This window comes from Mobula birostris, chromosome 1, assembly GCF_030028105.1.
Source record: "Mobula birostris isolate sMobBir1 chromosome 1, sMobBir1.hap1, whole genome shotgun sequence".
In the NCBI taxonomy this organism is placed as follows: Eukaryota; Metazoa; Chordata; class Chondrichthyes; order Myliobatiformes; family Myliobatidae; genus Mobula; species Mobula birostris.
This window is the reverse complement of record NC_092370.1, coordinates 253,144,993-253,171,392: the sequence shown is the minus strand read 5'-3', so window position 1 is coordinate 253,171,392 and position 26,400 is coordinate 253,144,993. Positions and strand designations below refer to the sequence as shown.

At 45.4% G+C, this 26,400-nt stretch overlaps 1 protein-coding gene across 2 annotated transcripts in view; it reads left to right on the top strand.

Moving 5' to 3' along the window:
* Nucleotides 1-15,069, top strand: part of erg28 (ergosterol biosynthesis 28 homolog) — a 34,523-nt gene extending 19,454 nt beyond the window's left edge. For both annotated transcript variants that reach the window (XM_072242618.1, XM_072242709.1), the window contains exons 4-5: nt 12,751-12,869; nt 14,749-15,069. In XM_072242618.1, coding sequence (XP_072098719.1) covers nt 12,751-12,869; nt 14,749-14,837 — 208 coding nt within the window. In that variant the 3' untranslated portion in view covers nt 14,838-15,069. The remainder of the gene's footprint in view (nt 1-12,750; nt 12,870-14,748) is intronic.
* The last annotated feature ends 11,331 nt before the right edge of the window (nt 15,070-26,400 follow it).

Genomic DNA, 26,400 nt, shown 5'->3' with positions numbered 1-26,400 from the left:
CTTTGTCATCAGCAAACTTACTAACCCATCCTTCCATTTCCTCATCCAGGTCATTTATAAAAATCACAAAGAGTAAGGGTCCCAGAACAGATTCCTGCACACCACTGGTCACCGACCTCCATGCAGAATATGACCTGTCTACAACCACCCTTTTCCTTCTGTGGGCAAGCCAGATCTGGATCCACAAAGCAATATCCCCTTGGATCCCATGCCTCCTTAATAGGCATTCGTTAGTCTCATGAGACCATGGATTTGCACCTTGGAAGGTTTCCAGGGCGCAGGCCTGGGTAAGGTTGTGTGGAAGACCAGCATTTGCCCATGCTGCAAGTCTCCCCTCTCCACTCCACCGATGTTGTCCAAGGGAAGGGCACGAGGGCTGATACAGCTTGGCACTGGTGTTGTCACAAAGCAATGTGTGGTTAAGTGCCTTGCTCAAAGGCACAACACGCTACCTCAGCTGAGGCTCGAACTAGTGACCTTCAGATCAGTAGACCAACGCCTTAACCACTTGGCCACGCACCAACACCATTCCTCCTTACTTTCTCAATAAGCCTTGCATGGGGTACCTTATCAAATGTTTTGCTGAAATCTATATACACTACATCTACTGCTCTTCCTTCATCGATGTGTTTAGTCACATTCTCAAAAAATTCAATTAGGCTCGTAAGGTACGACCAGCTTTTGATAAAGCCATGCTGACTATTCCTAATCATATTATACCTCTCCAAAAGTTCATAAATCCTGCCTCTCAGGATCTTTTTCATCAACTTACCAACCACTGAAGTAAGACTCACTGGTCTATAATTTCCAGGCTATCTCTACTCCCTTTCTTGAATAAAGGAACAACATCCGCAATCCTCTGGAACCTCTCCCGTCCCCATTGATGATTCAACGATCATCGCCAGAGGCTCAGCAATCTCCTCCCCCTCCTCCCACAGTAGCCTGGGGTATATCTCGTCCGGTTCCCGATGAGATGTACCCCAGGCTGACCAGGATCCTATATATGTATGCCTTCTGAATTGCTTCCAGAAATTCTGCTGTTGCAGTTCTTCCGTCATCCATGCCAGTGTTCTTTTCCAACTCCTCTCTCATGCCTCTAATTCCCTTTACTCCACTGTAACACTGATACATTGACCTTAGCTTCTTCTCAAATTCAGGGTGAATTTGATTACATTATGACCTCTTCCCCTCAGGGTTCTGTTACCTGAAGCTCTAATCAATTCTGGTTGATTGCTCACCACCCAATCCACAATAGTTGATCCCCAGTGGGCTCAACCATCTCTCACCCTTCAGCCTCCCGAATGATCCAGAATCCATCCAGTTCCAGCTCCCCAGATGCAAGTTGCTGCACAGAGTTATACTGCACAGAAATGTGCCCTTCATCCCAATTCATCCATGCCAGCCCCTTTACATCTTTCTATATTAATCCCATTTGCCTGCACTCAGACAATAGCCATCTGCACTTTCCCTATTCACATAGAGAATAGCACAGAAACAGTCCCTTTTGTGCATTAGTCCATACTGACCTGATCTTCTGCATAGTTCCATCTACCTCCACCCAGACCATCTCCCTCCATACCTCTCCCATTAATGTACTTATCCAAACTTCTCTTATCGGCTTCAGTGATAATGGGTTGAGGCAACGTAAGCTACTTGTGAGGAACAGGAAATAGGTCTGTGAGGCCGGTGTTCTGTACTGGGTGTCAGATGTGGGATGTCCGTAGAACTCCCAACTTCCTGGACGGCCACATCTGCGCCACATGCTTTGACAAGCAGGTCATTAGGGACCGCATTAGCGCACTTGAGCTGCAGCTCGATGTCCTTCGTCTGGTCAGGGAGAGTGAGGATGCGACAGAGAGGAGCTATAGGCAGGTAGTCACAGCGGGTCATCGGGAGACAGATAAGTTTACAGTCAGGAGAGGGAAGGGCAAGAGTCAGGTGCTAGAGAGTACCCCAGTGGCTGTCCCCCTTAACAATAAGTACTCCTGTTTGAATACTGTTGGGGGGGGGGGGCGGGGGATGACCTACATGGGGGAAGCAACATGGCAGCGCCTCAGGCAGAGAGTCTGGCCCTGTAGTTCAGAAGGGTAGGGAAAGAAAGAGGATGGCAGCAGTGACTCTATAGTTAGGGGGTCAGATAAGCAATTCTGTGGATGCAGGAAAGAAACACGGATGGTAGTTTGCCTCCCAGGTGCCAGGATCCGGGATGTTTCTGATCGCGCTCACGATGTCCTGAAGTGGGAAGATGAGCAGCCAGAGGTCATGGTACATATTGGTACCAATGACATTGGTAGAAAAAGGGAGGAGGTCCTGTAAACAGACTACAGGGAGTTAGGAAAGAGTTGAGAAGCAGGACCATGAAGGTAGTAATCTCGGGATTACTGCCTGTGCCATGTGACAGTGAGTATAGGAATAGAGTGAGATGGAAGATAAATGCGGGGCTGAGGGATTGGAGCAGGGGGCAGGGAGATTTTTGAATCATTGGGACCTCCTTTGGGGGAGGTGTGACCTGTACAAAAAGGATGGGTTGCACTTGAATCCGAGGGGTCCAATATCTGGTGGGGAGGTTTGCTAAGGCTATTAGGGAGAGGTTAAACTAGAATTGTTGGGGGTGAGAACTGAACTGAAGTGACAGAGGAAGGAGTGGTTGGCTCAGAGAAAGCTTGTAGGCAGTGCGAGAGGGAGGATAGGCAGGTGATAGACAAGGGATGCGCTCAGACTGATGGTTTGAGATGTGTCTATTTTAATGCAAGAAGCACCATGAACAAAGCAGATGAGCTTTGGATCAGTACTTGGAGCTATGATGTTGTGGCCATTACAGAGACTGGATGGCTCAAGGACAGGAATGGCTACTTCAAGTGCCAGGCTTTAGACGTTTCAGAAAGGACAGGAAGGGAGGCAAAAGAGGTGGGGGTGTGGCACCGTGTGCCATGGCTGTAGAAAAGGAGGAAGTCATGGAGGGATTGTCTACAGAATCTCTGTGGGTGAAATTTAGGAACAGGAAGGGGTCAATTACTCTACTGGGTGTTTTTTATAGATCTCCCAATAGTAACACGGACTTTGAGGAGCAGATAGGGAGACAGATTCTGGAAAGGTGTAATAATTTCCCAAATATTGATTGGCATCTTCCTAGAGCAAGGGGTTTAGATGGGGTGGAAAGTGAAACTGAAGACATCAGATCAAAATTGTACCAGAGGGGCATCAGAGAGTGCTGTGTACTTTGCTTCACAGAAACGTGGCTTATCCCTGCTATTTCATATTCAGCGCTCCAACCTGAAACTTCCAACATTCTCCCACAAAGATAGGGCAACTGAGTCTTCTAAAGTTAGATGAGGTGGAATATGCTCCATCATTATTGCAGTGCACAGATATGAGTATCTGTCTTAGTCCTACTCACCCGGCCTCAAACATCTCCCGGTCAATAACCAAATATAACCATATAACAATTACAGCATGGAAACAGGCCATCTTGGCCTTTCTAGTCCGTGCCGAACTCTTACTCTTACCTAGTCCCACCGACCTGCACTCAGTCCATAACCCTCCATTCCTTTCCTGTCCGTATAGCTGTCCAATTTAACTTTAAACGACAACATCGAACCTGCCTCAACCACTTCTGCTGGAAGCTCGTTCCACACAGCTACCACTCTCTGAGTAAAGAAGTTCCCCCTCATGTTACCCCTAAACTTTTGCCCTTTAACTCTCAACTTATGTCCTCTTGTTTGAATCTCTCTCACTCTCAATGGAAAAAGCCTATCCATGTCAACTCTATCAATCCCCCTCATAATTTTAAATACCTCTATCAAATCCCCCCTCAACCTTCTGCGTTCCAAGGAATAAAGACCCAATTTGTTCAACCTTTCTCTGTAACTTAGGTGATGAACCCAGGTAACATTCTAGTAAACCTTCTCTGTACTCTCTGTATTTTGTTGACATCTTTCCTATATATTCAGGGAGTGGGAAGCGCAGAATCAAATATCGCTGTGATGATTGTATGTTCCAGTATCAATTGTTTGGCGACAATAAAGTATAAGTATCATTTGGTGCCCAAAACTGTACACAATACTCCAAATTTGGCTTCAGCAATGCCTTGTACAATTTCAACATTACATCCCAACTCCTATACTCAATGCTCTGATTTATAAAGGCCAGCATACAAAAGCTTTCTTCACTACCCTATCCACATGAGATTCCACCTTCAGGGAACTATGCACCATTATTCCTAGATCCCTCTGTTCTATTGCATTCTTCAATGCCCTACCATTTACCATGTATGTCCTATTTTGATTAGTCCGACCAAAATGTAGCACCTTACATTTATCAGCATTAAACTCCATCTTAGGTTGGAGGAAGCCACACTTAGGTTGGAGGAACAACTCCTATTCTGACTGGGTAGCCTCCAACCTGATGGCATGAACATTGACTTCTGTTAATGCCCCTCCTCCACTTCTTACCCCATCCCTTTATTTATTTATTTATTTATTTATTCCCCTTTCTTTCTCTTTTTTCTCCCTCTGTCCCTCTCACTATATCTTCCTCTGGGCTCCCCTCCCCCTTTTTTCCCCCTAGACCTCCCGTCCCATGTTCCTCTCCCTTCTCCAGCCTTGTATCCCTTTTGCCAATCAACTTTCCAGCTCTTAGCTCCATCCCTCCCTCTGCTGTCTTCTCCTATCATTTCGTATCTCCCCTCCCCCTTCCACTTTCAAATCTCTTACTAGCTCTTCTTTCTGATAATCCTGACGAAGGGTCTCGGCCCGAAATGTCGACTGTACCTCTTCCTAGAGATGCTGCCTGGCCTGCTGTATTCCACCAGCATTTTGTGCGTGTTGCTTAAAAATCTTTACGTTCTGTCTCCATTCAAATGTGAAATTATAGTTTTTAATAAATATGTATAATAGGACAGTCAATATGACAAATACATTAGCGTCAGCATGAATTAAGCAGTCTGATGGCCTGGTGGAAGAAGCTGTCCTGGGGTCTGCTGGTCCTGGCTTTTATGCTGCAGTACCATTTCCCAGATGGTAGCAGCTGGAACAGTTTGTGGTTGGGGTGACTCAGGTTTCCAGTGATCCTTTGGGCCCTTTTTACACAGCAGTCTTTGTAAAAATCCAGAATAGTGGGAAGTTCACATCTACAGATTCGCTGGGCTGTCTGCACCACTCTTTATGGAGTCCTGTGACCAAGGGAAGTACAGCTCCCACACCAGACAGTGATGCAGCCAGTCAGGATGCTCTTAATCATGCCCTTATAGAAAGTTCTAAGAAATTGGGGGGGCCATACCAGATTTCTTCAACCGTCTGAAGTGAAAGAGGTGCTGTTGTGCCTTTTTCACCCCACAGCTGGTATGTCCGGACCACATGATATTTATGCTGATGAGCTTAAAGCTGTTCACCCTCTCAACCCCAGATCCATTGATGTCAATAGCTGGCATTCCTCCTGTAGTCCACAGCAAACTCCTTGGTTTTTGCAACATTGAGGGAGAGGTTTTCTTGACATGACTGTGTCAGGGTGATGACTTTTCTGTAGGCTGCCTCGTTATTATTTGCCATAAGGTCAATAAATAAAGTATCGTCTGCAAATTTAATTAGCAGATTGGAGCTTTGGGTGGCAATACAACCATAGGTCGCCTACCGACACAACCGATCGACAGACGACACAATAGCCACAGCTCTACACATTGTCTTTACACACCTGGAGAAGAGGGATGCTTATGTGAGAGTGCTGTTCTTGGACTACAGTTCTGCATTCAACACCATAATTCCCACCAGGCTCAACAAGAAGCCCAGAGACCTCAGCCTTCATACTGGCTTGTGTGGCTGGATCCTGGACTTCCTGTCAGATCATTGGGAGGTGGAAGTCATCATCCTCTTTGTAGGCTGCCTCATTATTATTTGAGATTAGGCTAATCAGTGTAGCAGATTGGAGCTGTGGGTGGTGACACAGCCATGGGTATACAGAGAGTAAAGGAGGGGGCTTAGTGAGCGGCAGAGGTCCTTTCTTTTTGCATACTTCGGATTCAGAGATGACCAAGCTGCTGGTTGCATCACCTGCAGGTCTCCTCAGGGCTCAGTATTGGCGACATTGAATCCAGCTAAAAAAGATCTAGCTTGTCTGGGAGAGAGGCATTGATACTGGAAACTCCACTGCGTTTAGCTTTGAAGTCTGCGATGGTGTGCAGACCCTGCCATAAGATGCATGTGTTGTTGGTGGAGAGTTGAGTCTGGATCTTGTCTCTGTATTGTTGTTTCACTGCCTTGATGACTTTGCGCAGATCATAGCTACATTTCTTGAGCTCTTACTGATTACCGGCAATGTAAGCCCTGTCTCGACCTGTAAGTGCTGCTTGTAAGGAACTCTTAATCCAGGGTTTCTCATTCGGGAAGACCCTGACTGATTTTTGGGGGACAACATCCTTGATGCACTTCTGGATGAAACTCGTGATCCCTTCCGTGAACTTGGAGACATCCTCATCATGGAAGACATTCCAGTCAACATCATCAAAGCTATTCTGCAGCATGGTTGGACCAACAGTGGACGGTTTTAACTATGGCTGCCTCTTGTTTCAGCTTCTGCCTATACTTTGACACCTGAAAAAATGAGGAGTGATCTGATTTTCCAAATGGAGGACGGAGGAGCGCTTTGTAAGCGTTGCAAAAGGGAGAGTAGCAGTGGTCAAGTAAGCTATCTCCCCGTATGCCCACCTGGATGTGTTGGCAAAACTTCGGAGGGACTTTAGTCAGCGATGTTCTGTTAAAGTTTCCACATCCTTGCAGCTTCTGGGGTAGTGGTGTACATTCCACCTCTGGCCAAATTCAGACTGGCACTGGAGAAGCTGAGCAGTGTAATCAGCATTGTGAAAGATTTCAACCAGTCCAGCTCAAAGTCTCTGAATAACTACCACCAACATCAGACCTGTGGAACCAGAGGAGCCAACACACTTGACAACTGTTATACCACTATCAAGAATGCTTACTGTATCATCCCATGCCCACACTTTACAAAGTCCGATCACCTGGTTGTTCTTCTACTCCCAGTGTACAGGCAGAGACTGAAAACTGCAGCACGAATAGTGAGAACCAGGAAGGTACAACGAGGGAAGAAGAGGAGTGCTTACAGGATTGTTTTGAGTTGGTGGACTGGATTCATCTTCAAATCTGAATGATATGCTGCAGTTATCATTGATTTCATTAAAATGTGTGGCCTCAAGAATATACCACATACCCAAATCAAATGCTGTGGATGAACCAGGAGATTCGTGGCCTACTGAGGGCTAAACATAGAAAGCCTGCTGCAGAATACAGGCCTTCGGCCCACAATGCTGTGCTGAACATGTACTTTAGAAATTAATCAGGTTTACCCATAACCCTCTATTTTTCTAAGCATCCAAGAGTCTCTTAAAAGACCCTATTGTATCCACCTCCACCACTGTTGCTGGCAGCCCATTCCATGCACTCACCACTCTGCGTCAAATAAATAAATAAATTTACTGTTACGTAACCGGCAACAATGAATATCAATCAAGACAGGATACATAAAAACAACCAAACATTTATTAAACCCGGATAAACAATAAAAAAAACAAACGAAAATCTTAACCGGAAGTTAACTGCTATGGAGCTGTTCAACGAATCGTCACTCGGCACTCGTTCTTAAAGCAATAAAGTCAGATATAGTTCTTAAAATGGTAAATTCGAAAGTCCAACAGATTTATATGTTCAATTAGGAAAGACGTCTCTGGAGAAAAGTTTCTTCATAGACGCGACTTTTCTGTTGGTTCTGTCCAAAGGATTCACGATGCAGGAAATAAACAGTTTAAAACAACTGACCTCAAATTCTAGAGAGCACCCTGCATGAACTCTGTGCTCTTTTGGCAAGAGTTATCTTTGATGCAGGTCACCACTCCTTCAACGAAGACTCAATAAGGTCGATCCTTTGTAAAACTGCGGAACAATACCGACTCCTCTCAATCCTTCGGGTCTTGTACTTCGATAAAGTCTTCACTCTCCCGTACTACTGCTGGAATAAGGTACATTAACATATCCAGCAAAAAATTCCAGTCCAACACTATTGTACCTTGCAACAGAACATAACACTCCATTTTAAAAATGAAACTGCGTCATAAAAACAAATACGCAACAGAAATGGAGACACATCAACGTTCTACCTGGCAAACTAAAAACTAACTGCGTCATCTGAGGTCTTTCCTTATATACCCGTGGTGCACATGTCATCACGTGACCTCACATCGGTGGGAAAATTACATCAGGTGACCTCCAAAAGACCATTACATCATTCTCACAAAAAAAAATCACAGATCTCCTTGAGGAATGTAACACTTACCCCTGACATCTCCTCTGTACCTACTCCCCAGCACCTTAAACCTGTGTCCTCTTGTGGCAACTATTTCAGCCCTGGGAAAAAGCTTCTGACTATCCACATGATCAATGCCGCTCATCATCTTATACACCTCTATCAGGTCACCTCTCATCTTCCGTTGCTCCAAGGAGAAAAGGCCAAGTTCACTCAACCTATTCTCGTAAGGCATGCTCCCAAATCCAGGCAACATCCTTGTAAGTCTCCTCTGCACCCTTTCTATGGTTTCCACATCTTTCCTGTAGTGAGGCGACCAGAACTGAGCACAATACTCTAAGCGGGGTCTGACCAGAGTCCTATATAGCTGCAACATTACCTCTCGGCTCCTAAAATCAATTTCACGATTGATGAAGGCCAATACACTGTACGCCTCCTTAACCACAGAGTCAACCTGCGTAGTTGCTTTGAGCGTCCTATGGACTTGGACCCCAAGATCCCTCTGATCCCCTACACTGCCAAGAGTCTTATCATTAATACTATATTCTGCTATCATATTTGACCTACCAAAATGAACCACTTCACACTTATCTGGGTTGAACTCCATCTGTCGCTTCTCAGCCCAGTTTTTCATCCTATCAATGTCCCGCTGTAACCTCTGACAGCCCTCCACACTATCCACAACACCTTCAACCTTTGTGTCATCAGCAAACTTACTAACCCATCCCTCCACTTCCTCATCCAGGTCAATTAAAATCACGACGAGAAGGGGTCCCAGACCAGATACCTGAGGCACACCACTGGTGACAGACTTCCATGCAGAATATGACCCGTCTACAACCACTCTTTGCCTTTTGTGAGCAAGCCAATTCTGGATCTACAAAACAATGTCCCCTTGGATCCCATGCCTCCTTACTTTCTCAATAAGCCTTGCATGGGGTCCTTTATCAAATGCCTTGCTGAAATCCATTTACTGCTCTACCTTCATGTTTTGTGTGTAGTTACATCCTCAAAAAATTTAATCGGGCTTGTAAGGCATGGCCTGCCTTTGACAAAGCCATACTGACTATTCCTAATCATGTTATTCCTCTCCAAATGTTCATATATCCTGCCTCTCAAGATCTTCTGCATCAACTGGTCTACAATTTCCAGGGCTATCTCTACTCACTTTTTTGAATAAAGAAGCAACATTTACAACCTTCCAGTCCTCCGGAACCTCTCCTGTCCCCATTATTGATGCACAGATCATTGCCAGAGGCTCAGCAATCTCCTCCCTCGCCTCCCACAGTAGCCAGGGATACATCTCATCCGGTCCCAGTGACTTATCCAACTTGATGCTTTTCAAAAGCTCCAGCACATCATCTTTCTTAATATCTACATGCTCAAGCTTTTCAATTTGCTGTAAGTCATCCCTACAATCACCCAGGTCGTCTTCTGTAGCGAATACTGAAGCAAGGTACTCATTAAGTACTTCCGCTGTCTCCTCCGGTTCCCTGCATACTTTTCCACTGTCACACTTGATTGGTCCTATTCTCTCACATCTTATCCTTTTGCTGTTCATGTACTTGTAGAATGCCTTGGGGTTTTCCTTAATCCTGCTCACCAAGGCCTGCTCATGGCTCCTTCTGGCTCTCCTTATTTTTTTCTTAAGTTCCTTTCTGCTAGCCTTATAATTTTCAAGATCGCTACCTTTGCCTCGGTTTTTGAATCTTTCATAAGCTCCTTGACTAGATTTTCAACAGGTTTTGTATACCATGGTTCCTGTACCCTAACATCCTTTCCCTGTCTCATTGGAATGTACCTATGCAGAATGCCACGCAAATATCCCCTGAACATTTGCCACATTTCTGCCATACATTTCCCTGAGAACATCTCTCAATTTATGCTTCCAGGGTTCCGCCTGATAGCTTCATATCTCCCCTTACTCCAATTAAAAGTTGTCCTAACTTGTCTGCTCTTATCCCTCTCCAATGCTATGGTAAAGGAGATAGAATTGTGATCACTATCTATTGAGAGACCTGACACCTGACCAGGTTAATTTCCCAATAGTAGATCAAGTACAGCCTTTCCTCATGTAGGCTTATCTACGTGTTGTGTGAGGAAACCTTCCTGAACACACCTATCTCCACCCCATCTAAACCCCTTGCTCTAGGGAGATGTCAATCAATATTGGGGAAATTAAAATCTCTACTGACGTCGTGCCTCAATCAAACCACTGAAGAAAAAAATGCTCTCCTTTTAAATTCTTCCCGCTGATCTAACTCACTGACATCCACATGCCTGCTCAGTTGTGCCTCGATCAAACCACTGAAGAAAAAATGCTCTCCTTTTAAATTCCCTAACCCAGGTAGATCTGTGGTATTCAAGACTGGTGATCCAGAACTATGCAAGAAGTCCATGTACAAACTATGGAAGGCTATTTTAAGGGTGGAAAAATAATTCGTACTGAAGTTTGAAAACTGAATTGGATGCACATCAGCACTGGCAAGGTTTGCAGGCCATTACTTCCTACAAGGCAAAACCTAACATGAATGGTTGTGATGCTTCACTCCCAGATGAGCTCAATGACCTTTATGTATGCTTTGATAGGGAGGCTGAAACTACACCTGTGTGAAACCATGCAGCATCTGGTGACCCTGTGATCTGTGTCTCAGAGGCTGGCATAAGAACATCTTTCAGGAGAGGGAACCCTCAAAAGACATCAGGCCCTGATGGTGTAGCTGAAAGGGGTTGTTGCCACGAGCAGCTGTGGAGGCCAAGTCATTGGCTGTATTTAAGGCAGAGATAGATAGGTTCTTGATTAGCCAGGGCATCAAAGGGTATGGGGTGAAAGCAGGGGAGTGAGGATGACTGAATGAAGTGGATCAGCCCATGATTGAATGGCAGAGCAGAATCGATGGGCTGAATGGCCTACTTCTGCTCCTAAATCTTATGGACATTGAAAACCTGTGCTCACCAACTGGTGGGGATGTTCAAGGACATCTTCAATCACTGCTGCAGTCAGAGGTTCCCACCTGTCAGACCGGTGCCTCAGAAGTGCTGGGTGAGCTGCCTCAACAACTTTCACCCAGTTGCACTATATTTACTGTAATGAAGTATTTTGAGAAGTTGGTCATGGCCAGAATCAACTCCTACCTTAAGTAAGGACCTGGACCTGTTGCAGTTTGCCTACCGCCACAATAGATGCACAGCAGATACAATCTCGCAGGCTCCTCACTTGGCCTTAGATCATCTGGACAATAGCAATACCTACGTCAGACTGCTGTTTAGTGATTACAGCTCAGATTTCAGCACTGTCATATCCTCAGTTCTAATCAATAAGCTCCAAAGTCTGGGCTCCTGTTTTCCCCCTCCCCCCCCCCCCCCCCACCCACAACAACTGGATCCTTGACTTCTTCATTGAGAGTACAGATTGGAAATAACATCTCATTGACAGTTAACACTGGCACACCTCAAGAATGTGTGCTTACCCACTGCTCTACTCTCTCTATACCCTCTCCAAGCACTGCTCACATACGATCTGTAAATGTTCTGGGGAGAGATCTGCAGGAGTAAGATATAGATCAGCTGGTTGAGTGGCATTTTAATAACAACTTTGCACTCAACATCAGTAAAACCCAAGGAACTGATTGTGGATTCTGGGAGGGGAAGTTGAGGGAACACACATTAGTCCTCATCAAGGAATCAGCAGTAGAAAAGGTAAGCAGTTTCAAGCTCCTGTGTGTGAACATCTCTGAAGAGCTTTCCCAACATTTTGATGCAATTACAAAGAAGGTACGACAATGCTATATTTTCATTTGGAGTTTGAGGAGAATTGGTGTGGCACCAAAGACATTGGAACTGGTTGCATCACTATCTGGCATGGAGGACCACTGCACGGGATCAGAAAAAGCTGCAGAAAGTTGCAAGCACAGGCAGCTCCATGGCCACTGGCCTCCCCAGCAGCAAGGACATCTTGAAAAGCTGTTACTGTACCTCAAAAAGGTGGCATCTGTCATTAAGGGGCCTGTCACCCAGGACATGTCCTCTTCTCATTACTACCATCAGGGAGGAGGTACAAGAGCATGAAGACACACACTCAGTGGTTTAGGAACAGCTTCTTACCCTCCGCTGTCAGATTTCTGAATGGACAATGAACCCATGTACAATACCTCACTAATTTTGCATTCTTTTCGTACTAATTTATTTTATATCATGTATTACATTGTACTGCTGTTGCAAAACAACAAATTTCATGTGCATGCCAGTGAAGTTAAACTTAATTCTGATTCTGATTTAGTGACTGACCCTGGTACTGTGTGATAGGACAGTGTAGAGGGAACTTTATATCTGACCCTGGGAGTGTGTGATGGGATGGTGTGAAGGGAGGTTCACACTTTTCCCAGGGTGGGAGAGGGTGCAGTAACCTAGTGGGGTGATAATGGCTTCTTTTTACTCTCACAGATTGTATCACATCACTCTCTGGACTTTCATTCTGGCTCTCATTCACTTCTTATCTGAGTCGTTCGTTTATCAAACGGCACCCATAACCATCGGTGTAATGGCTCCTCTCTTGGTGGCTGGTAAGTGCGTGTGTGTTTGAGTGCTAGCCAGTATCTCGTCAAGGAGCTTCTGTTGGTAGCTTCTAGTGGGACATAGTCAGGATTTCAGCAGGTAGCGTGTGTTGGTCTGTGGCCCTTTGCAAATGAGGTGTGGCATGGTGCAGAGGCTGTCGAACTGTTGTTCACTTCACCCACACAGCGGCACCAGTCAGCCAATGTGAGTGTGCTCTGAGCAAAGCAGAACGAGACTCTTCAATGGCACAGTGCAGCCCTCCACTTCCCACCTCACATTCCCTGATTCCCTTAGTGATTGATCCCATCGGCCATCCACAGCTCTCTTGGATAGAGAAATCCAGTAATTACTTTAATGTTTCTCCCCCCTCAGCCTCTATCCTGTGCCCCTGATTCCAGCTTGCCAGCCTCTCAGCAACTGCCCGTCACTCCCAATCGGGAGAGCAGTCAGCTGGGCCTTGTGTCACAGCTGCTGTATGAGATGTTGGTGAGAACACACTGGGAACTAGTTCAATAAAGCAACTCATCAGCATGAATGAGTTAGGTTGAAGAGCCCTTTCTGTGATTATAACTCTATGATTAGAGTCATAGAACACTAGATCACAAAATCAAGGCCCCTGGAATATCTAGTCTGTACCAAGCTGTTATTCTGCCGACTCCCATCAACTTCTACCTGGGCCATAGCCCTCCATACTCCTCTCATCCATGTACCTATCCAATTTTCTCTTAAATGTTGAAATTCACTGGCAGCTCGTTCCATACTCACCAGCCTCTGAGTGAAGATGGTCCTCGACATTTCACCTTTCACCCTTAACTCGTGACCTTTAGTTCTAGTCTCACCCAACCTCTGGAAAAGGTTTGCTTGCATTTACCCCTATCTATGTACCTCATAATTGACACCCTACAGACTATCACTCTGTGACGATCTTCTTATACTCTTGTACTTCCCTGGCAACGAAGGATGAGCTACCATTAGCCTTTCTCTGAACTTGTTTGTTAGTGAAGCTGACTGTCCTCGGCAACTACTAGAATTATCTAGCCTGGTAACAATTGAAAACTCCACCTATCCTGGGGACATTCTCTCTCCCCCACCTTCCACCACCCTTCCCATCAGCAGTTATCACGCACTGAAACCCACGTAATCAAACACTTCAACCCCCTCCCCCCCCCCAAATCAGTGGTTATCAAGAACAGAAACACATCAAACACTCCAACCCCCCCCCCCCCGGACATTCTCTCTTCTCTCTTCCCCCCCCCATTGGTAGTTAAATAGCACAGAAACACATGATCAAACACTCCACCCCCACCAGACATTCTCTCTTCTCTTCCCCCCCCCAACCCCCAGTGATAGTTAAATAGCACAGAAACACATGATCAAACACTCCAACCCCCTTGGACATTCTCTCTTTCGTGCCCCCCCAATTCAGTCAGCAGTTATCAAGCACAGGAACAGGCCCTTCGGAACAACCAACTCACCCACGCTGACCAGCATGTCCACCTAAGTCGGTCCTATTTGCCAGCATTTGACCCTCATCTTTGGACACATTGCACCCATTGTAAATTATTGAGCTATTTTCTGAAATCTAGGGAGTTTTTGCTATTTGCATTTCCTGCCTCCCATTTACTTGATTGTGACCAAGTTACTTTTTGGAACTTATGACCTTGATTCTTGGAGGATCCCTTATTTCACCAGCTGTTCCCTGTCAGTGGGTCCGAATTCAGGGACTCCCTTCTCTAGAGGGGTTGCAGTGGCTGTGGAACGTGGTACCCCACCCCCTCTTGAAGTGTGATTACAGCAGGGTGATAAATGCAGCCCATGACCCAGAACAAAATGCTCTTGTTCGGAGTTCCTTCAGGTCCTTCCACTGACCTTTCCTCTCTCCTGCAGGCTTCTCCATCCTGGGAATGCTGGTGGGTTTTCAGTACATCGAGGATTCCCAGGAAGTGACTTCAGTTCCAGCAAAGAAGAGAATCTGAGATGACCGATGAGAATGGTGGTTTAGGGCAGACTGAGCCAGGAGACAGCTGTACACGAGCAATTGACCTGTGCACCCTCTCCACCACAGCAGTTAGTAGTGAATGTATTTTTGAAGTAGTTGATGGACAGAAAGCACCTTAAGGGTGCCTCAGGGTGATGAAGAATGTTCACATGGGTGTTCTCTTTCTATCAGTAAATTCTGGTGCTGGAAACACTTCCTTGCAGTGGTTTCTGTCTGGACAGCTGAGCCCGCCCTGTGTCCTGTTACAGACTGAGGCTCACGGGGAATGGACTGGGGACAAGATTCCTGGCTGGAGTGCGAGTGTCGATGGAAGCAGCAAGGCTGGTGGAAACTGAAGCTCACGGGGACTGGCTTGAGTGCTAATGTGGGTGGATGCAGCCAGGCCTGGTGGAGAGGGATTTCCAGTGATTTCTGTCCAGCAGCAAAGTTCCCCTGTGTACATTGGTGAAGATTGAGGCTCACTGAGAATCAACTGGAGACAAGAGTCCTGGCTGAGTGAGCGTGGGTGGACACAGTCAGCCCTGGCAGAGATTAAGGCTGATGGAGAATGGATGGGGGAAAAGAGTACTGGCTGGAATGCAAGTGTGGGTGGAAACAACCAGGCTTGGTGGGGAGGTGTTGCCTCTGAGGAAACCAGGGTCCGGGATTTCTCCGACCAGGTGCACGACATCCTGGTACGAGAGGGAAAGCAACTAGAAGTCGTGATACATGTTGGCACCAACGACATAGGCAGGAAGAGGGATGAGGTCTTGAAGTGTGAGTTTCGGGAACCAGGCAGAAGGCTGAAGAACAGGACCTCAAAGGTGGCGTTCTCATGATTGTTGCCAGTGCTATGTGACAGTGATGGTAAGAATTGGAGGAGATGGCAGTTGAATGCGTGGCTGAGGAGTTGGTGCAGGGGGCTGGGTTTTAGATTTTTGGATCATTGGGATCTCTTCTGGGGAAGGTAGGACCTGTACAGATTGGATGGGTTGCACCTGAACTCGAGGGGGAGCAATATCCTTGCAGGTAGGTTTGCTAGCAGGGTTCGGGAGGGTTTAAACTAATTTGTAAGGGGGATGGGACCCGGAGCGATAGAGCAGTGAAAGAAGTGCGTGGAGTAAAACCAGATCTAACATATAGAAAGGCTTTGAGGAAAGAGAAGCAGAATAAACGGTGTAAAGGTAGTAAGATAGAAGGGCTAAACTGTGTGTACCTCAATGCAAGAAGCATCAGGAACAAAGGTGATGAACTGAGAGCTTGGATACATACATGGAATTATGATGTCGTGGCCATTACAGAGACTTGGCTGGCACCAGGGCAGGAATGGATTCTCAATATTCCTGGATTTCACTGCTTTAAAAGGGATAGAGAGGGCAGAAAAAGGGGAGGAGGGGTGGCATTACTAGTCAGGGATACTATTACAGCTACAGAAAGGGTGGGTAATTTAACAGGATCCTCTTTTGAGTCAGTATGGGTGGAAGTCAGGAACAGGAAGGGAGCAGTTACTCTATTGGGAGTATTCTATAGGCCCCCTGGTAGCAGCAGAAATACTGAGGAGCAGATTGGGAGGCAGATTTTGGAAAGGTGCAGAAATAACAGGGTTGTTATCATGGGTGACTTTAACTTCCCTAATATTGATTGGCACCTGATTAGTTCCAATATTTTGGACGGGGCAGAGTTTGTTAAGTGTGTCCAGGACGGATTCCTGTCACACTATGTTGACAGGCCGATTAGAGGGAATGCCATACTAGATCTAATATTAGGTAATGAACCAGGTAAGGTCACAGATCTGTCAGTGGGTGAGCATCTGGGGGACAGTGACCACCGCTCCCTGGCCTTTAGCATTATCATGGAAAAGGATAGAATCAGAGAGGACAGGAACATTTTTAATTGGGGAAAAGCAAATTATGATGCTATAAGGCTAGAACTTGAGGGTGTGAATTGGGATGATGTTTTTGCAGGGAAATATATTATGGACATGTGGTCGATGTTTAGAGATCTCTTGCAGGATGTTACGGATAAATTTGTCCTGGTGAGGAAGATAAAGAATAGTAGGGTGAAGGAACCATGGGTGACAAGTGAGGTGGAAAATCTAGTCAGGTGGAAGAAGGAAGCATACATGAGGTTTAGGAAGCAAGGATCAGATGGGTCTATTGAGAAATACAGGGTAGCAAGAAAGGAGCTTAAGAAGGGGCTGAGGAGAGCAAGAAGGGGGCATGAGAAGGCCTTGGCGAGTAGGGTAAAGGAAAACTCCAAGGCACTCTTCAATTATGCTAAGTACAAAAGGATGACAGGAGTGAAGGTAGGACTGATTAGAGATAAAGGTGGGAAAATGTGCCTGGAGGCTGTGGAAGTGAGCGAGGTCCTCAATGAATACTTCTCTTCGGTATTCACCAGTGAGAGGGAACTTGACGGTGAGGACAATATGAGTGAGGTTGATGTTCTGGAGCATGTTGATATTAAGGGAGAGGAAGTGTTGGAGTTGTTAAGATACATTAGGACGGATAAGTCCCCGGAGCCTGATGGAATATTCCCCAGGCTGCTCCACGAGGCGAGGGAAGAGATTACTGAGCCTCTGGCTAGGATCTTTATGTCCTCATTGTCTACGGGAATGGTACCAGAGGATTGGAGGGAGGCAAATGTTGTCCCCTTGTTCAATAAAGGTAGTAGGGATAGTCCGGGTAATTATCGACCAGTGAGCCTTACGTCAGTGGTGGGAAAGCTGTTGGAAAAGGTTCTTAGAGATAGGATCTCTGGGCACTTAGAGAATCATAGTCTGATCAGGGACAGTCAGCATGGCTTTGTGAAGGGCAGATCGTGTCTAACAAGCCTGATAGAGTTCTTTGAGGAGGTGACCAGGCATATAGATGAGGGTAGTGCAGTGGATGTGATCTATATGGATTTTAGTAAGGCATTTGACAAGGTTCCACACAGTAGGCTTATTCAGAAAGTCAGAAGGCATGGGATGCAGGGAAGTTTGGCCAGGTGGATTCAGAATTGGCTTTCCTGCAGAAGGCAGAGGGTGGTGGTGGAGGGAGTACATTCGAATTGGAGGGTTGTGACTAGTGGTGTCCCACAAGGATTTGTTCTGGGACCTCTACTTTTCCTGATTTTTATTAATGACCTGGATGTGGGGTGTGGAAGGGTGGGTTGGCAAGTTTGCAGACGACACAAAGGTTGGTGGTGTTATAGATAGTGTAGAGGATTGTCGAAGATTGCAGAGAGGCATTGATAGGATGCAGAAGTGGGCTGAGAAGTGGCAGATGGAGTTCAACCCGGAGAAGTGTGAGGTGGTACACTTTGGAAGGACAAACTCCAAGGCAGAGTACAAAGTAAATGGCAGGATACTTGGTAGTGTGGAGGAGCAGAGAGATCTGGGGGTACGTGTCCACAGATCCCTGAAAGTTGCCTCACAGGTAGATAGGGTAGTTAAGAAAGCTTATGAGGTGTTAGCTTTCATAAGTTGAGGGATAGAGTTTAAGAGTCACGAGGTAATGATGCAGCTCTATAAAACTCTGGTTAGGCCACACTTGGAGTACTGTGTCCAGTTCTGGTCGCCTCACTATGGGAAGGATGTGGAAGCATTGGAAAGGGTACAGAGGAGATTTACCAGGATGCTGCCTGGTTTAGAGAATATGGATTATGATCAGAGATTAAGGGAGCTAGGGCTTTACTTTTTGTAGAGAAGGAGGATGAGAGGAGACATGATAGAGGTATACAAGATATTAAGAGGAATAGATAGAGTGGATAGCCAGCGCCTCTTCCCCAGGGGACGACTGCCCAATACTAGAGGACATGGCTTTAAGGTAAGGTGTGGGAAGTTTAAGGGGGATATTAGAGGAAGGTTTTTTTACTCAGAGAGTGGTTGGTGCGTGGAATGCACTGCCTGAGTCAGTGGTGGAGGCAGATACACTAGTGAAATTTAAGAGACTACTAGACAAGTATATGGAGGGATTTAAGGTGGGGGGTTATATGGCAGGCAGGGTTTAAGGGTCGGCACAACATTGTGGGCCGAAGGGCCTGTACTGTGCTATAATATTCTATGTTCTAAGACATGTCTGGCCAGCAAGAACACAATGGGCTGAATGTCCTTCTCTGCAATGAATATGTGGTTTGCCTTTGTTGAGGGAGGGAGGGTCCTTTAACATCTGTCGGACGATGCTGAGGATGTTCTACGAGTCTGTGGTGGCCAGTGCGATCATGTTTGCTGTTGTGTGCTGGGGCAGCAGGCTGAAAGTAGCAGACACCAACAGAATCAACAAACTCATTCGTAAGGCCAGTGATGTTGTGGGGATGGAACTGGGCTCTCTGACGGTGGTGTCTGAAAAGAGGATGCTGTCCAAGTTGCATGCCATCTTGGACAATGTCTCCCATCCACTACATAATGTACTGGTTGGGCACAGGAGTACATTCAGCCAGAGACTCATTGCACCGAGATGCAACACTGAGCGTCATAGGAAGTCATTCCTGCCTGTGGCCATCAAACTTTACAACTCCTCCCTTGGAGGGTCAGACACCCTGAGCCAATAGGCTGGTCCTGGACTTATTTCCTGGCATAATTTACATATTACTATTTAATTATTTATAGTTTTATTACTATTTAATTATTTATGGTGCAACTGTAACGAAAACCAATTTCCCCCGGGATCAATAAAGTATGACTATGGAGAAGGACTTGATATGAGGGGTGGGATGTGGGATGATGTCTTGAGAATGGTTTGGTTACTGACGATACCAGAATTTCTTTCCCATTGGGCAGCAGGGATAGAAACATAGAAAATAGGTGCAGGAGTAGGCCATTCGGCCCTTCAGCCTGCACCGCCATTTATTATGATCATGGCTGATCATCCAACTCAGAACCCCGCCCCAGCCTTCCCTCCATACCCCCTGATCCCCGTAGCCACAAGGGCCATATCTAACTCCCTCTTAAATATAGCCAATGTACTGGCCTCAACTGCTTCCTGTGGCAGAGAATTCCACAGATTCACCACTCTCTGAGTGAAGAAGTTTTTCCTAATCTCGGTCCTAAAAGGCTTCCCCTTTATCCTCAAACTGTGACCCCTTGTTCTGGATTTCCCCAACATCGGGAACAATCTTCCTGCATCTAGCCTGTCCAATCCCTTTAGGATTTTATACGTTTCAATCAGATCCCCCCTCAATCTTCTAAATTCCAATGAGTATAAGCCCAGTTCATCCAGCCTTTCTTCATATGAAAGTCCTGCCATCCCAGGAATCAATCTGGTGAGCCTTCTTTGTACTCCTTCTATGGCAAGGATGTCTTTCCTCAGATTAGGGGACCAAAACTGCACACAATACTCCAGGTGTGGTCTCACCAAGGCCTTGTACAACTGCAGTAGTACCTCCCTGCTCCTGTACTCAAATCCTCTCGCTATAAATGCCAGCATACCATTTGCCTTTTTCACCGCCTGCTGTACCTGCATGCCCACTTTCAATGACTGGTGTATAATGACACCCAGGTCTCGTTGCACCTCCCCTTTTCCGAATTGGCCACCATTCAGATAATAATCTGTTTTCCTATTTTTGCCACCAAAGTGGATAACTTCACATTTATCCACATTAAATTGCATCTGCCATGAATTTGCCCACTCACCCAATCTATCCAAGTCACTCTGCATCCTCTTAGTATCCTCCTCACAGCTAACACTGCCACCCAGCTTCGTGTCATCCGCATACTTGGAGATGCTGCATTTAATTCCCTCATCCAAGTCATTAATATATATTGTAAACAACTGGGGTCCCAGCACTGAGCCTTGCGGTACCCCACTAGTCACCGCCTGCCATTCTGAAAAGGTCCCATTTATTCCCACTCTTTGCTTCCTGTCTGCTAACCAATTCTCCATCCACATCAATACCTTACCCCCAATACCATGTGCTTTTAGTTTGCACACTAATCTCCTGTGTGGGACCTTGTCAAAAGCCTTTTGAAAATCCAAATATACCACATCCACTGGTTCCCCCCAATCCACTCTACTAGTTACATCCTCAAAAAATTCAATGAGATTCGTCAGACATGATTTTCCCTTCACAAATCCATGTTGACTTTGTCCGATGATTTCACCGCTTTCCAAATGTGCTGTTATCACATCTTTGATAACTGACTCCAGCAGTTTCCCCACCACCGACGTTAAGCTAACCGGTCTATAATTCCCCGGTTTCTGTCTCCCTCCTTTTTTAAAAAGTGGGGTTACATTAGCCACCCTCCAATCCTCAGGAACTAGTCCAGAATCTAATGAGTTTTGAAAAATTATCACTAATGCATCCACTATTTCTTGGGCTACTTCCTTAAGCACTCTAGGATGCAGACCATCTGGCCCTGGGGATTTATCTGCCTTCAACCCCTTCAATTTACCTAACACCACTTCCCTACTAACAAGTATTTCGCTCAGTTCCTCCATCTCACTGGACCCTCTGTCCCCTACTATTTCTGGAAGATTATTTATGTCCTCCTTAGTGAAGACAGAACCAAAGTAATTATTCAATTGGTCTGCCATGTCCTTGCTCCCCATAATCAATTCACCTGTTTCTGTCTGTAGGGGACCTACATTTGTCTTTACCAGTCTTTTCCTTTTTACATACCTATAAAATGGATGAACCATTGAAATGGACCAATGATCTTACATCAATACAAGGGGAGTTATTGGGGGAGATGTGATTTTGTGATTTTAAGGTATGAGATTTATGTACATTTGGAAAGACAGAAAATGATTAGTTATAGTCAATATGGTTCTGTGTGGGAGAAACCGTATTTCACTAATTTGAGGCGTTTGAGGAAATAACCAAGGAGATTGATGAAATCTGGTAGGGTAGTGAAAAAGTCTTTAGGCACACTGGCCTTCATCGGTCAGGGCACTGAGTATTGAAGTTGGGATGTTACGTTAATGTTGTACAAGTTGTCAGGGCTTTCTGCTTTGGCTCTTGGTAGGATCACCCACAGGTCAAAAGGTAGAGGACAGTCTAAGAGTGGTCCACTGATCCTCCAGGTTCAGTGGTTCAGCTCAGGGCTAACAACTCTAACTGGTAAAGTAAAATTATTATGGAAATAGCAATGAAGAATCCTTCTATATCGGAGTGCAACGGTATTCCTAAGTCTTCACTGGGACTTGCATGAGTGACTGCACTGAAAATTGAGGAAACTACTGACATAATGATGACATATTGAACATCGCAAGATATCAAGAATATTTTTAAGAGGGTAATCAAGGGGGCAAAGAGAAGGAGTGAGATAGATTTTGCAGGCAAGGTAAAGGAAAATTCCAAGAGACTTAATAACTATATTCTCGGCAGTTTCCAGAGTAGGTTACATGTTCAGCACAAAATAGTGGGCCGAAGGGGCTGTAATAGAAACATAGAAAACCTACAGCACAATACAGGCCCTTTAGCCTACAAAGCTGTGCTGTACATGTCCTTACCTGAGAAATTAACTGGGGTTACCCATAGCCCTCTATTTTTCTGAGCTCCATATACCTGTTCAGGAGTCTCTTAAAAAAACCCTATTGTGTCCACCTCCAACACCGTTGCTGGGAGCCCATTCCACACACACACCACTCTCTGTGTTTAAAAAAAGGCAACTTACCCATGATATCTCCTCTGTACCTACTTCCAAGCACCTTAAAACTGTGCCCTCTCATGCTAGCCATTTCTGCCCTGGGAAAAAGCCTCTGACTATCCACACGATCAGTGCCTCTCATCATCTTATACACATCTTATCAGATCACCACTCATCCTCCGTCGCTCCAAGGAAAAAAGGCCGAGTTCACTCAACCTATTCTCATAAGGCATGCTTCCCAATCCAGGCAAAATTCTTGTAAATCTCCTCTGCACCCTTTCTATGCTTTCCACATCTGTCCTATAGTGAGGTGATCAGAACTGAGCACAGTACTCCAAGTGGGGTCTGACCAGGGTCCTAGATAGCTGCAACATTACCTCTCAGCTCTTAAACTCAGTCCAACGATTGATGAAGGCCAATGCACTGTATGCCTTCTTAACCACAGAGTCAACCTGCACAGCAGCCTTGAATGTCCTATGGAATCAGACCCCAAGATCCCTCTGATCCTCCACACTGCCAAGAGTCTTAACATTAATACTATATTCTGACATTATATTTGACCTACCAAAATGAACCACCTCACACTTAAGCAGCACACACAAAATGCTGGTGGAACACAGCAGGCCAGGCAGCATCTATAGGAAGATGTACAGTCAACGTTTCGGGCCGTGACCCTTTGTCAGGATTCTGATGAAGGGTCTAGACCCGAAACGTCAACTGTACTTCTTCCTATAGATGCTGCCTGGCCTGCTGCGTTCCACCAGTATTTTGTGTGTGCTGCTTGAATTTCCAGCATCTGCAGATTTTCTCGTGTTTGCACCTCACACTTATCTGGGTTGAACTCCATCTGCCACTTCTCAGCCCAGTTTTGCATCCTATCAGTGTCCCACTATAATCTCTGACAGCCCTCCACACTATCCACAACACCCCCAACCTTTGTGTCGTCGGCAAATTTACTAATCCATCCCTCCACTTCTTCATCCAGGTCATTTATAAAAATCACAAAGAGTAGGGGCCCAGAACAGATTCCTGAGGCACACCACTGATCACTGACCTCAATGCAGAATATGACCCATCTGCAATCACTCTTTGCCTTCTGTGGGCAAGCCAGTTCTGGATCCACAAAGCAATGTCCCCTTGGATCCCATGTCGCCTTACTTTCTCAATAAGCTTTGCATGAGGTACCTTGTCAAATGCCTTGCTGAAATCCATATACACTACATCTACTGCTCTACCATCATCAATGTGTTTAGTCACATCCTCAAAAAATTCAGTCAGGTTCGTAAGGCACGACCTGCCTTTCACAAAGCCATGCTGACTATTCCTAATCATATTATGCTTCTCCAAATGTTCATAAATCCTGCCTCTCAGGATCTTCTCCAACAACTTACCAACCACTGAAGTAAGACTCACTGGTCTATAATTTCCTGGGCTATCTTTACTCCCTCTCTTGAATAATGGAATAACACCTGCAACCCTCCAATCCTCTGGAACCTCTCCCGTCCCCATTGATGATGCAAAGATCATCGCCAGAGGCTCAGCAATCTCCTCCTTCGCCTCCCACAGTAGCCTGGGGTACACCTTGTCTGGTCCCAGTGACTTATCCAACTTGATGCTTTCCAAAAGCTCCAGTATATCCTCTTTCTAAATATCTACATGCTCAAGCTTTTCAGTCCATTGTAAGTCATCTGAAAATCGCCAAGATCCTTTTCCTTAGTGAATACTGAAGCAAAGTACCTCTGCTGTCTCTGCCGGTTCCATATACACGTTTCCACTGTCATGCTTGATTGGTCCTATTTCTCACGTCTTATCCTCTTGCTCTTCACATACTTGTAGAATGCCTTGGGGTTTTTATTAATCCTGTCGGCCAAGGCCTTCTCATGGCCCCTTCTGGTTCTCCTAATTTCTTTCTTGAGATCCTTCCTGCTAGCCTTACAATCTTCTAGATCTCTATCATTACCTAGCTTTTTGAACCTTTCTTCTTTTCTTCTTGACTAGATTTACAACAGCCTTTGTACACCACGGTTCCTGTACCCTACTATCCTTTCCCAGTCTCGTTGGAACGTACCTGTGCAGAACTCCATGCAAGTATCCCCTGAACACTTGCCACATTTCTTCCGTACATTTTCCTGAGAACATCTGTTTCCAATTTATACTTACAATGTGATAGCCTCATATTTCCCCTTACTCTAATTAAACAATTTCCTAACTTGTCTGTTCCTATCCTTTTCCAATGTTATGGTAAAGGAGATAGAATTGTGATCGCTATCTCCAAAATGCTCTCCCACTGAGAGATCTGACACCTAACCAGGTTCATTTCCCAATACCAGATCAAGTACAGCCTCTCCTCTTGTAGGCTTATCTGCATATTGTGTCAAGAAACATTCTAGAACACACCTAACAAACTCCACCCCATCTAAACCCTTGCTCTAGGGACATGCCAATCGATATTTGGGAAATTAAAATCTCCCACCACGACAACACTGTTGTTATTACACCTTTCCAGAATCTGTCTCCCTATCTGCTCTTCTATTGCCCTGTTACTATTTGGTGGTCTATAAAAAAAAACACCCAGTAGAGTTATTGACCTCTTCCTGTTCCTAATTCCACCCATGGAGACTCTGTAGACAATCCATCCATGTCTTTCTCCTTTTCTACGGCCGTGTCATTACCTCTGATCAACAGTGCCATGCCCCCACCTCTTTGTGCTGTAGATTTCTATGTCTATATAGTTGAGGCCACATTTGGAATATGGAGTTCAGCCTTTTGTCACTCTGCTGTAGGAAAGATGCTCTTAAACTGGAAGAGTGCAGAGGAGATTTATGATGGTGTTATTAAGAATTGGGGCTGAGTTCTGAGGAGAGGTTGAGCAAGGTAGTTAAGAAAGCTTATGAGGTGTTGGCTTTCATAAGTTGAGGGATAGAGTTTAAGAGTCGCGATGTAATGATGCAGCTCTATAAAACTCTGGTTAGGCCACAATTGGAGTACAGTGTCCAGTTCTGGTCGCCTTTCTATAGGAAGGATGTGGAAGCTTTGGAAAAGGTACAGAGGAGATTTACCAGGATGCTGCCTGGTTTAGAGAGTATGCATTATGATCAGAGATTAAGGGAGCTAGGGCTTTATTCTTTGGAGAGAAAGAGGATGAGAGGAGACATGATAGAGGTGTACAAGATAATAAGAGGAATAGATAGAGTGGATAGCCAGTGCCTCTTCCCCAGGGCACCACTGCTCAATACAAGAGGACATGGCTTTAAGGTAAGGGGTGGGAAGTTCAAGGGGGATATTGGAGGAAGGTTTTTTACTCAGAGAGTGGTTGGTGCGTGGAATGCTCTGCCTGAGTCAGTGGTGGAGGCAGATACATGAGTGAAGTTTAAGAGACTACTAGACAGGTATGTGGAGGAATTTAAGATGGAGGGTATATGGGAGGCAGGGTTTGGGGGTCGGTAGAACATTGTGGGCCGAAGGGCCTGTAATATGCTGTACTGTTCTATGTTCTATGTTCTATTAAGGTGGGACATTATTCATATGGGGTGATGTTGTAGAGGTGCATAAAATCGTGAGGGATGTAGATGAGATTAATGCACACAATCTTTTTTTCCCTGATGATGGGGAATCAAGAATTTCCCAATCTTCACCTCGAAGTCAAGTTTGAGGGACTGTAATGTTTGTAATGATACTGTAAAACAGGCAGAGATGTTTAACATACCAACATTAAGAAAGAGGATGTATCCCAGGTTACTGCAGGAAGTGATTACTTTGCTTTTTACAAAGATCTTTGTGTCCTCACTGGTCACAGGAATAGTACCAAAAAGTTGAAAACTAGCAAATGTTATTCTTTTGTTCAAGAAAAGGAGTAGGCGTAATCTTGGGAGTCATAAACCAGTGAGTCATACTTCAGTGTTGGGCAAATTATTGGAGAGGATTCCTAGAGACAGGATTTATCAGAATTTGCAGAAGCATAGCCTAATTAGGTATAGCAACATGGTTTTGT